Raw genomic sequence first — 13,327 nt, 5'->3', positions numbered from 1 at the left:
AATGTGAACCGGGGCTAAAAGTCTTATTGCACTAATTGGCCGAGGGAGCGCTACACTTACATTCTATTTTCTATACAACATTTCGCTAAGGACTAATTACTAATTACTGAAACCATTTCACTATTTTATATGCATTTTTTTTTATATATGCACTGACAGCGCAGAGTTTTCACCCCCTTTTTTGTCTAATTCCCAACCAATCTTGTCGCAGCTCCCTATGTAGTCTGGGCAGTTGGGAAGCTCAACAGTGCTATATTTTCCCCTTGTAAATCCGGAAACTACATGTATAGCCTGTGGCCCTGTCACAGAGCTTATACATCTTGACCCCGTATCTGGCACGCTTGCTGGGGAGAAACTACTTGAATACAAGGCGGCCAGAAACGTAATCAGGGACTCATCAATGCAGACAGCTTGTTGGGGCGTATACAAGGCTGAAAACTTCTGGCTGAAGTGATTTACAAGGGGTGTCATTTTATGGAGCCGGTCATGTCCAGGGTCACCCCGAGGACAACAGAGTTTATTGTCACTGAAGTGCATGAACCGCAAGATTTACTCGTATCTCGTCCTGGCCATGGCAGCAGAGAACACGGGCATATGGTGAATTGGGTCAGTGGACCAATATGACCGCAATTCAGTCTTTTTAGTAATGCCCATGAGGAGGGATAGGCCCAGAAAGGTTTTTCAATTCATAGTAGGTGAGGTTGAATAAAGACAACAGTCCATCCAGTTCAACCTGTGTAGGTGTGTGTGACTGTAATCATCTAACATAGCCCTTAATCTCCTGATCCTTGAGATGTAAGTATAAGAGTCTTTTGAAAGTCACCATACTTCCCGCAGAAACCACCTCTTGTGGTAGACAATTCCACAATCTTGTAGCCCTAACAGTAAAGAACCCTCCTCGTTGCCTGAGGTTAAAACGCTTCTCCTCTAATCGCATTGTATGTCCTCGAGTCCCCATGCAATTCCTTTGAATGAACAGCTTTTTTTCTAAGTTGATCTCCATTAAGATATTTATAAATTGCTATCATGTCCCCTCTCAGACGTCTCTTCTCCAGGGAGAATAAATCGAGCGATTGCAGCCGCTCTTCATAGTTAAGGTCCTCCAACCCCCTAATCAGTTTAGTTGCCCTTCTCTGGACTTTCTCCAGCTCCAACACATCCCTCCTGAGGACTGGCGACCAGAACTGGACAGAATACTCCAGATGCGGTCGGACCAGAGTTTTATAAAGTGGAAGGATTATAGTCTTATCTCTGGAATACATCCCTTTCTTTATGCATGCTAATATTCTGTTGGCTTTGGAAGCTGCTGCTTGACATTGCATGCTGTTGCCTAATCTATCATCAACCAAGACTCCCAGATCTTTCTCCATTTTTGATTCCCCCAAGGGTTCCCCTCCTAACGTGTATTGTGTTTTTATGTTTTTAGTCCCCAAGTGCAGAACCTTACACTTCTCCACGTTAAACCTCATTTGCCATGTCTTTGCCCACTCCGTAATTTTGTCCAGGTCATTCTGTAGGATATCTGCTTCATGCTGTGCAGTTATTGCCCTGGCCAATTTTGTGTCATCTGCAAAAACTGATAACGAACTACTGATCCCGTCCTCAATGCTGTTTCAGAAACCGTGATACGTTTCCATGCAAATTCTCTGGCAAGGGTCACATTTGGATTTGCGGTGATAAATTGACCAGCATATAAATTTCTTTGGTCCACAATAGATCTGTTAAGATCTTCCTTAAAAAACAGTTCATAGAAATCAAGGGAAGTAAAATTGTCTGTTTCCACCTGAATTCCCGATTGGCCAGTGAATGGGGGAAGTACGGGCGCTGCAGAAGTGGTGGGCTACCAATCAGGATTTGCAAGCACATCAGGGAGGACACTATGGGCTCTACGGGCCTATCTTTGAATTATTGGTGGTTGCAAGACACTACTTGTCCTAGTCACCGCACCAGCTTGAACTGCACTTGTGGGACTCGCCACGTCACCAAGTGTTACTGCAGTGCTGGCTTGACCCTGACCAGGATGTACTAGGCCGCTGGTGCTTGCCATTTCACCAGAGGGTTGAGCGGCACTAGTACTGACACTCTGCTGCATACGAGAACCCTGCAATTGTTGACCTCAGCAACAGAAGAACGGGTCGGGTACGCCGACCTTAGCACGGACCACTTCATCATCAGAGCTATCTGTCAGGGTGCTGCTGCTCTCTACAGGTTCGAATACTGAGCCTGATTCTGACAGTGAGGCTTCCCCATCGCTCTCATCTGTCATGCTCAGTATCCTGTAGGCCTCTTCACTAGTGTACCTCCGTTTGGACACTTTTGCCAATAAATTTATAGGTACCTAGTGTGACTCACAGGTAAAAAAAGCACCTGGTTGTCAAGGACTGTTTGAACCGCTACCAAAAAATTTACCTGCTAGTGCTAGCAGAGATCAGGCCTGACTCTGCTAACGTTGCGTTTTAGGAACACTATACTATTGGGGACATTATTTATTTACACAAAAATACAAAATTTGCCCTGGGACTTTAAATGAGATGTAACACACATAGCCACTAACTAGAAAGGTAGACATAGTATTACATTTATTGAAGGTAAGTACAATAAACATGCAAGTACATCAAAAGTGTCAGGAACATACTAGTCATTCTCCTATGACACTGCAGAGGCGCACTGGAGTGCACGGGCGCGAACGCCCTTTTTCCCGTTTAGCGACGAACAGGCATTCGCCAGTGCACATGCGTATGCGCGACGGCCCGCGCCTGCGGCCCCACACCCATGCGTGCATGTGCACGCAATAGCTATTATGTTTGGCGCCCAAGTGGCCTATTTAAGGGTAGCAGGTTCACTCATGCTTTGCTGTCTTGTCTGAAGCTTCCCCTGTACTCCTGATCCTGAAACTTGCTGTATCATGATTTATCCCTGATTGACCTCCTGGCTTGTCCCTCACTTTGCTTGTCTGCTGCCCGCCCTGACCTCGGCTTGTCCTGTGACCATCCTCCTGCCTTATCCTTGTCTGCTTATCTGCCATTGGATCTGGACTTGTTCACCCCCTGGTGGGATGACCCTGAGGACCGCGACCTAGTGCTATATATGCAGCAAAATCCATTCTCACCATCAGAGGCTCTGGTGAAAACCGGTTGGCACTTAGATTCCACACCTCACGCTAGCCTGTGTCTTCTGCCAAGGTGACTTGTCCGTGTCCCTTCCTCTGGACCCTGCAAGGCCACCCTCTGCACGTCATGCTTACCGCCAGCACCCTGACAAAATGAGTATACAGATACGGAAAGGTAAAACCGATTGGTGATGGGCACAATATGCCATATATACTAAAATTGGCAGATGTCAATGCATAGTTATAATAGAGTATCCTAAAAATGCGACGCGTTTCGTGAGCTTGCCTGCTCACTTCTTCAGGAGTGGATGCACATGAAACCAATCTACAAAGTAAAACATTATTTGTATAATATGTCTGAGTAATAAATGTTACTATAAACCATGGGGAATACCATAAAGGGGCTCCATGCTTGCCTATCGTCGTGGCCGGGACGGCCATCTTGGGACTCCCAACCAATGGTGGTCCGGTACGTCTAGCCTGGGAGCTGGAGGGGTGGAGCCAGGTAACCCTGCAGGGGGACAAAGAGGAGGGTGAATGCAGCACAAAAATGTGTCCATATCATAAGTGTCATCCCAATTAGTAGCTGGAACGAGGTATATATATATATACAGTATATATGTATATATATATATATATATATTATGTAAAGTATAACAGTATACTAACATGAAACATGACAAGGTATTAGTGAGAGTTGTAAACCAAATCTGAAATAGTGTGCAACAGAATAGAAGTGGTGCTGAGAAAAAGGAATCAGTGACAGAGGTGAAGTATGAAAAAATATGTGAATAGTAGCCACCATAGGTTGAGTGGTAACTGCTAAATCCAGAATGTACCTCCATGTGAAAAAAATAAAAAAGAAGACTCCCCTATGTGTCTGCTGACCCTCCTATTTGTAACCCAAATGGGCGACCCGGTCCCGTCCCTGACACCATGCAAAGGAAGCCATGTGCGGCTTGGCGCGCCCAAAAACCGGCATTCTCCGCCACGTGGGTGGGGGTCAGTGCTCAAGCCAAAGGACCCCCCCCCCCCCCGCTGCATACTGATGACATGCTGCACACCAACGCGATGACGCTGCGAGTATTGGGTTATTAACCACTTAAGGACTGCCCGCCGCATTTATACTGCGGTAGGCAGCCCCTCCTGCGCAAACCGAAGTAGCCCTATGTCAGTTGCGCGCCTGCAGCTAGGGAACAAGCATGCTTGATGTCCTTTTTTCCCCACAAATAGAGCTTTCTTTTGGTGGTATTTGATCACCTCTGCGATTTTAATTTTTTTGCGCTATAAACAAAAAAAGAGCGACAATTTTGAAAAAAAAAAAAAAAAAACAATATTTTTCCCATTCTGCTATATATCATTCTCAAAAAAAAAATCAAATTTTTTTAACATTTTAGGCCAATTTGTTTTCTGCTAGTTTTTTTGGTAAAGATAATTGCAATAAGAGTATTTTGATTGGTTTGCGCAAACGTTATTGCGTCTACAAACTACTGGAAAGATTTATGTCATTTTTATTGTTTTTTTTTTCTTTTTACTAGTAATGGTGGCGATCTGCGATTTTTGGCAGGACTGCAACATTGTGGCGGACAGATTGTACACCTAACTGACATTTTTGACACTTTTGGGGAGACCAGTGACATTACTACAGTAATTAGTGCTAAAAATATGCACTGTTACTGTAATAATGACACTGGCAGGGAAGGGGTTAACATTGTGGGTGATCAAGGGTTTAAATGTGACCCTAGGGGAGAGGTTCTAACTGTCAGGGGGCGTGGCTCATGAAATGACCATAGAGACATGTGATCCTATATAGAAGGATCACAGGGGCTCTATAATCATCCCAGGGAGAAGAACGGTCAGATGTGTTTACAACAGCCGACCGTTCTTCTCTCTCAGCGGGGAGCGATCGCGGGTGTCAGGCGGCAATCTGAGCTGCCTGCCCCGTGCAGCAAAGTCCCCGCTGCCGAGTGGGGGCATGAGCGCCCCACCAGCGGCGCGCGCTAGCCCCCTAGCTGCAGGCGTGCGTCGGTTTGCACAGAAGTATAACTGCGGCAAGCGGTCCTTCATTGGTTAATCATCAATCATGTGAGATACTAAATGTTGTACCTTCATTAAATGTAACCATATTGCTACACTTAGAGGCGCCTCTCTTCTCTGTTATACTCAGCTGTGACATGACACTACTTGTATATCATCAAGTAAAAATGTATTTAAAAAATGTTGCTTGTCTTGCAAAACACTTTCAAACCAAGTTACTCTCAATCCATGGTTTTGCTAATAGCAAATGACCCTGTTGCATAAATTATGTTACAAATTGTTACTGTTTTTTATTTTGCTTCTTTTGTACAGTTTGTAAATTCTCTTCTACACCTTTGTCTCTGTGCTCTTATTTTTTGAGCATTACAGTATAAGATTACACTGCTATAATGAGACCAGAATCTGTGCTGTATAAAGGTGAAAGTGAAACAAGGTTCAGACAATTATTGTCGCTTTATACAGTTGAGACGTCTCTCACAATTCTCTTGGAGTGAATCCGCCATGGATGGAGGAATGAGGACCGGGCTGAAAATTCTGCATATAATCTGCTTTCTTCTCCTCCTAGGAACAGGTCAGTGTCACTCTTCTGTGTTTAATGGAATTGTACCTGAGGATACATTACAGAGCCGTACAATGGAAGTTCTCCAACGATGTTACTATAAGTAATAAAATGAACGTACCTGGTGTGAATTTGGGGTGCCAAACCATAGAAGCCATTTTCTAGGCTAATAGTCAAGAGATTGTCAAACAAATGATATTGGGGCTGGACACTGCCTTTTGGTGTGTTATGGATTTTAAGGTAAATCCACCCAAAAAAAAAAATGTTGGTTCCCCCCCTCTATTTTTTTTATCAAACATAAGGAAGGCCATGGAGAGCAGTAATTAATCCCCAACACAGAAACAAAATTTTATTGAATGATTGTGTTTTGGTTTCTGATGTTTTGATGTTTACATAGGAATAAAAGTGATACAATAAATATATAAATAAGGGGACAGTGTAAAAATAAGTAAAAAAAAAAATAGAATTTAAATCCAACGTAAGTAAGGCCATGAAACAAATAAATTAGCATTAGAGAAGAGCAGTAATATACCCCCAATTCAGAAACATTATTCTATTGAATGCTGGTGTTTTGTTTTCTGATTTTTTGATGTTTACATTCCTTGTAATAGGAATAAAAGGGATAAAAGAAATAAATAAATACATAAATAAATAAATAAAGGGACAATGTAAAAATAAGAAAAATAAATAAATAAAAAAATAAGAAAAAAAAAAATAGAATTTAAAGCACCTCTATTGTCACTCATGAACTGAATGTGCCTAGGTTCAATTTGAGGTGCCAAATTGTAGAAATCGTAGAAATCAGTCAATGGCCATTTTCTAGGTTAATAGACATGGGATTGTCAAACAAATGGTATTGGGGGCTAGACACTGCTCTGTGAGACTATGGGTGTGTTAAAGGATTTTAAGGGGGAAATCCACCCAAAAAAAAAAAACACACAAAAAGTCTGCCCCCCCCCCTCTATTTTTTTTTCTATCCAATATAAGTAAGGCCATGAAACAAATCGATTCGCATTAGAGAAGAGCATTAATTTACCACAACACAGAAAGATTATTTTATTGAATGCTTGTGTTTTGATTTCTGATGTTTTGATGTTTACATTCCTTGTAATAGGAATAAAAATTATTAAATAAATAAATAAATAAAGAGACAGTGTAAAAAATAAGAAAAAAATAAATCAAATAAATAAGAAAAAAAAATCTAGAATTTAAAAGCGCCCCTATCGTCACTCATGAACTGAATGTACCTAGAGTCGATTTAAGGTGCCAAATTTTAGAAATCATAGAAATCAGCCAATGGGCATTTTCTAGTTTAATAGACAAGGGATTGTCACACAAGTGGTATTGGGGGCTGGACACTGCCCTGTAAGTCTTTGGGTGTGTTGAGGATTTTAAAGGGAAAATCCACCCCCAAAAAACACTCAAAAAGTCTGTCCCCCCCCCCCCTCTATTTTTCTTTATCTAACATAAGTAAGGCAATGAAACAACTAGATGATAGATTATAGAAGAGTAGTTATATACCCTCAACACAGAAAAAATATTTTATTGAATGCTTGTGTTTTTATTTCTGATGTGTTGATGTTTACATTCCTTGTAATAGGAATACAAGTGATAAAATAAATAAATAAATAAATAAATAAATAAATAAAGGGACAGTGTAAAAATTGGAAAAAAAAAATAAAATAAAATAAATAAGAAAAAAATAAAATTAGAATTTAAAGCGCCCCGATCGTCACTCATGAACTAAATGTGGCTAGGGTCAATTTGGGGTGCCAGATTAGCATTAGAGAAGAGCAGTAATATACCCCCAGCACAGAAAAAATATTTTATTTAATACTTGTGTTTTGATTTCTGATGTTTTGATGTTTATATTCCTTGCAATAGGAATAAAAGTGATAAAAATAAATAAATAAAGGGACAGTATAAAAATGGGAAAAAATAAAATAAAATAAGAAAAAATAAAATTAGAATTTAAAGTGCCCCTATCGTCACTCATGAACTGAATGTGGCTAGGGTCGATTTGGGGTGCCAGATTAGCATTAGAGAAAAGCAGTAATATACCCCAGCACAGAACTAATATTTTATTGAATGCTTGTGTTTTGAACATGATTTATTTTATTCACAAAATAGCGGAGCAGCAATGGGAGCCACATATACACCAAGTCTTCCTAATATTTATATGGATAAATGGAAGAGAAAAATTATCTATTAGAAAGAATGGTCACAATTGTAACTTTGGAAGAGTTTCATAGATAATATATTTATGATTTAGTAAGGATATTATAAATCCCTTTTATTAATAAAGTGATTGTTAACGATTACCTTGTAAAACAACCCATTCAGTTTAAAATAAAGATGAAAGGCAAAACATTTGTGTATAGATATAAAAAACATTATAAATACCTTTGTTCTCCCTTTTTTATAAGTGATCACATCCCCTCTGTTCTCAACTGCAAAAGAGCTGGGGGGGGGAGGAGAAGCAGCAGGACACTGAGCTTCCCAGTGAATGGCTGTGCAGCAGGGACGTGTTAGGACAAGTCTGGTCATTGGAGAAGAGTACCCTGAGTTCCCAGCATAGCTAGGGAACTGACCATGGTGTGCTCCCCTGCTTAGTGTGGTAATTTTTTAATAGGAAAGTAGAAGGAATGGCAGGATCACCAGAGATTTCACAAAGGAAGCAATAGAAAGAGAACAGGAGACTTTCTCATACCAGTACATGGCACAGCAGGCAAATATCAGAAATATGAACGGTAACAAACACTTTAAGGAACAAATAAAAATAAATTGCATTTTCAGTTATCGTTTTACCTTAGCAAAAAAAGAGAGAATATTCTTATATCTTTATATATGTATACAGAAGGATAAGATACAAATATTCATGTGAAAGCTACAGACAGGAATGGTAACATTCTAGTCTCAGCCTGTCATCACCCTGAGGGGTAAATCAACGTTTCAAAAAAAAAAGCAGCTGAAATTTATTAGAAGGAACTGAAAGGAATAAGAATGATTTGGGTTTTGAGCTTTGAGCTTTTGCTTTACATTTTCAAAAAAGACAGAAAATTAACCACTAGACGACTGCCCGCCGCAAATATACTATATTATATAATAATAATTATAGTAATAATAATATAATATATATATACTATACTATATAACCCTTGATTACCATTCCCCCATTTACGCTTTGCATTAGCTATTGACCCTCTCTCCTTTAATTTCTTGCACTAACATTTGGATGTCCACTCGGATGTTGCCCATGTTTGTTCGAAAGAATTCTAGACCAGTGTTTCTCAACCTTTTTTCAGTCAAGGCACCCTTTAAAATGATGGACATTCTCGAGGCACCCTTTAAAATTATGGACTGTCTTGAGGCACCCCATCCTAAAATGTAAAAACGATTCTAATAGCTTTAGATAATGCAGCAACATTCACACATGTAGGACACCCAACTTTAGAGGTGCAAGTTGGTACTGACTAGTATTCTAATGTTTCTCTTCTTCAGTTTCTCTCCATCATCCAGCTAATGTGACACTAAAACGGATGGAGAGAGGCAAGGTAGGGTCAAACAAGCATGCTATGCAAGCAACTGACATCCTCCTTATCAACTGATGATTTCATTGGTTGTTAGCTGGTCGGCAGCTAGAAGGTCATAATTGTGCACAATGAAAACCTGTGGCCTTGTGTAACTAAAAGGCAAGGTTCATCCACCCACTGCCTAATATACAATTTTTGAGTAATTTTTAGCCATTTTGCTGAGGCACCCCTGAAGAATCCTTAAGGCACCCCAGGGTGCCTGGGCACCCTGGTTGAAAAAGGCTGTTCTAGAGTACTCATCATCCTCAGGAACTGGACCTCCACTAACCCCCCAACCATCCGTGAGGTCAGGACTGACCTGGACGTTTTCCTCCACAGAGAAAATCTCGACTTATCTGTATACAAATCCAACCCTGAACGTTTCCATGCGAAGTGGACCCCATAAATAGATAAAATTCACTCTCAATATACTACAGCTTACCCGCCTGGTCGATCTACTCCTTCTGGCTCTGAGACCCACCTTGATCACCATTCCCCCATTTACACTTTTCATTAGCTATTGGCCCTCTCTCCTTTAATTTCTTGCACTAACATTTGGATGTCCACTCGGATGTTGCCCATGTTTGTTCGAAAGAATTCTAGAGTACTCTAGTCACTCTCCCTCCCTGGCCTATTCTCTGGGGAGAAGGAAAATCTCAACAGTTAGTAATATTGGTACTACCCTCTCTTACTGCTCCTATATTTTTAAGCCCCCTCCCCTTTATTTTCTTTCCAGGCTTCCTCTCCCTGCCCATCTCTCCCACCCCATACCTTCTCCCCCTTCCCCCAACCCTGCCATTATACCCCACTTTCACCCCTATCCTCCCCCTTTTTTCCTTTTGGTAATAACAGGTCCACCTATTTCATTCGACAATATGTATACTGTGTCTAAACATCTGGGCCTACCCCAGCTTTGTTGTTGTTGGTCATGTTATTATACCTCTTCTGATACTGTTATTACATTCTTGTATTTATGTGTTTATATATAAAACTCCAATAAAAATTTGTTTAAAAAAAATAATATTCTTAGATCTTTATATATGTATACAGAAGGATAAGATACAAATCTTCATGTTTAAGCTGCAGATAGAAATAGTTAAATCGTTGTCTCTGAATGTCATCACCCTGAGGGGTAATTCAACGTTTCAAAAGAGCGGCTCAAATGTATTAGAAGGAACTGAAGGGAAAAATGTTTAGGTTTTGAGCGTATGCTTTACAGTAAAAAAAAAAAAAGACATAATATTAATAAACGGAATATAGATACAGTTGTGCTCAAAAGTTTTCCTCCCCTTGGGGAATTGGTAATATACAGGATGGACCATTTTTAAAGAAAACATGAGTGAGTGGGCAAAACCCATTTCTTGTATTTCTTATGGGATTCGTATTCTGTAACTGGAGGTGATAACAGAATGGCCCAATCATAAAACAAAACATGGCAACCAGTAAATCAATGGAATGCTCCCTGTTCAAAAGTCTGCACCCCCTTAGTTCTTAATCCTGCGTATTGCCCCCTTTAGCATCAATGACAGTGTGAAGTCTTCTAACTAATAGTTGTCTATGAGGCCCCAAATTCTTGCAGGTGGTAGAGCTGCCCATTCATCTTGGTAAAATGCCTCCAGGTCATGCAAAGTCTTTGGTCGTCATGTATGAACTACATGTTTGAGATCTCCCCAGAGTGGCTCAATAATATTAAAGGCAGGAGACTGAGATGACCACTCCAGAACCTTCACTTTTTTTCTGCTGTAACCACTGGAGGGTGCTGGAAAGTCCAAAAGCATCCCCGTCAAAAACTGGCTTTTGTCTTTATTTCTTTTTGTACATTTTTTTGGTGAATGGGTAGGGGTACGAAGTACCCGATATCCATTCACATGGGGGGAGGGAGGGGGCTGAGATCTGGGGGGGCTTCCAGATTCTAATAAGCCCCCCGCCCACAGACCCCCACAACCACAGCCCAGGGTTGTCGGGAAGAGACCCTTGTCCCCATTAACATGGGGACAAGGTGCTTTAGGGGGCACCCCAAAGCACCCTCCCTATGTTGAGGGCAAGTGGCCTGGTATGGTTCAGGAGGGGGTGGGATGCTCACTCACCCCCCCCCCCCTTATCCTGTCCAGCCAGGCTGCTTGCTCGGATAAGGGTCTTGTATGGATTTTGGGAGGGACCCTACGCCATTTTTTTATCTGCATTGCCGGGAGCCGACAATACATTACAGCTGCGAGCAAGTTTAAATTACACTTTTTCCTTGTCAGTATTGCTGTAGCAGGCTCCGTACATCGTACAAATGCTCCACTTTACAGGCACATTAAGGGGACCCCCCCAGGCACGATATTTAAAGGAATTTTTATTTTTTATTGCTTCACTTTAAGCTCCTCACTGCCTGTCAAATGCTCTCTGAAGAGCCATCTAAACATGGATGGCTCTTCAGAGAGCATCACACATGTAAACAATCAGCCAGCATCAATAAACCCTCCAGCAAGCTCGTGCACCCCTTGCTGGAATATGCATTCAGTGCTGGAGGTGCCAGAATTGCGTACCAGTGCTTTTTGCCCTGAAAAAAAGCCATGACATTGTCTAATTATAGCACAGTTGCATTGTTTCCTGGATAGTGCTGGCAGTTTTGTTTTCTTTGTCTTTCTATAAGAAATCCTGTACAATTGCCATCACCCTTTTTGTTTTATTCTTTTAGGAGATTTTCAGGTTCGGGGGTTGACAGTTACTGGGAATAATGTTTCTATTGAGGCTCTTAGAGGAGAAGATATCACCATCCCTTGTCTGCTGTCTGGTGTCCCAATACCACTGAATCTACAGAAAGTATCAGTTGTCTGGACTCAAATATTACAAAATGGAACTGAACATAAGGTTTATCATTTTCAAGATTCCCAGCATCAACCATTTAGGCCCGGCTCTCACATGGATGACAGTGACCTTGCACAAGGCAACGCCAGCCTTTCTATACCCAACATTCAGATCACAGATGAAGGAGACTATCGCTGCTTTGTTATCGTCACTCCTGATGCCGGCTCCGCTACATCTACTCTGCATGTATCAGGTACACAGTGAAATCAGGGCTACTAGGAAACGTTGTGTCCTTCCAGAGGCCCGGTCCCATGGCTGGATATAATATACAACACTGACGATGTTTTACTTTTATAATAATTGTAATACTGATTGTGGAATGTAGAATTGTTGTGTAGAGTTCCAAGGTGACAGTGGTCCCTGGTTAATAAAGACATGTGTAGACATAGAGAAAGAATATAAATAGAATGTATCCCCATGGGGTAGTCCACACAACATGTGCGGGACTTTAAATATGCACCCCTGAGAGTATCCAATATACAAAATATATTAAAAGAATCCACAACCCTCTCAAAGAGTAGGATCACTCTGTTAAACAACAATAGGTAAGACAAATATAGCACCTACCAAGGAGGCTATGCAGTCAATATCCAACTCAGCCCATGCACTTTGCAGTATTTTTCGCCTCTTTAGGACTAAAATATAAGCATTCCTATACAGATTGGTGAAAGATCCATCTACAAAAAAATTACAAAAAAAACATCAGTTTGAGTAAATGATGGGGATAGTGGCACCCAACGTGCAGAGGTGGGGGACTTGAGTCACATGACTTGACTTAAGTCAGACTTAAGTCACCAGTTTGAGGACTTGAGACTTGCTTGACTAAAATTAATAAAAGACTCAACTTGACTGTGACTCGTTATTCATGACTTGAGACTTGACTTTCACTTGAGACACATGACTCCAAATGACTTTACTTTTTTAAGTTATTAAATATTTGCATTTTCTCAAGATGTGTTAAAGAAAAATGAATGTGCCTGTTATGTTTCTGACACCACAGTCACTTAAAACCCCTCAGTGTGTTCTGATTTTTAGGACACTGGCTGTTTAACAATGGAAATACTTAACATGTTTTTAGTGACTGTGGTGTTGATGACCGGACGAAGGATTTTGAGCTGTTTGGGCATTCAAAGTGTTTCTTTAATATGCCAAGAAAAAAGCACTAAGCAGTTTTGTTAATGTTGAAAATAAAACAAA

General features: G+C 40.9%; 1 protein-coding gene across 1 annotated transcript; it reads left to right on the top strand.

Moving 5' to 3' along the window:
- Window positions 1-5,610: 5,610 nt before the first annotated feature.
- Window positions 5,611-12,340, top strand: LOC309566061 (coxsackievirus and adenovirus receptor homolog). The gene is made up of 2 exons (XM_082271086.1): window positions 5,611-5,717; window positions 11,961-12,340. The coding sequence occupies exons 1-2, from the start codon at window positions 5,648-5,650 to the stop codon at window positions 12,332-12,334; spliced, it is 444 nt and encodes a 147-aa protein (XP_082127212.1). The 5' UTR covers window positions 5,611-5,647; the 3' UTR covers window positions 12,335-12,340.
- The last annotated feature ends 987 nt before the right edge of the window (window positions 12,341-13,327 follow it).

This window comes from Pelophylax lessonae (assembly GCF_965119305.1).
Source record: "Pelophylax lessonae genome assembly, chromosome: 10".
Lineage (NCBI taxonomy): Eukaryota > Metazoa > Chordata > Amphibia > Anura > Ranidae > Pelophylax > Pelophylax lessonae.
This window is presented reverse-complemented; position numbering and strand designations above follow the sequence as displayed.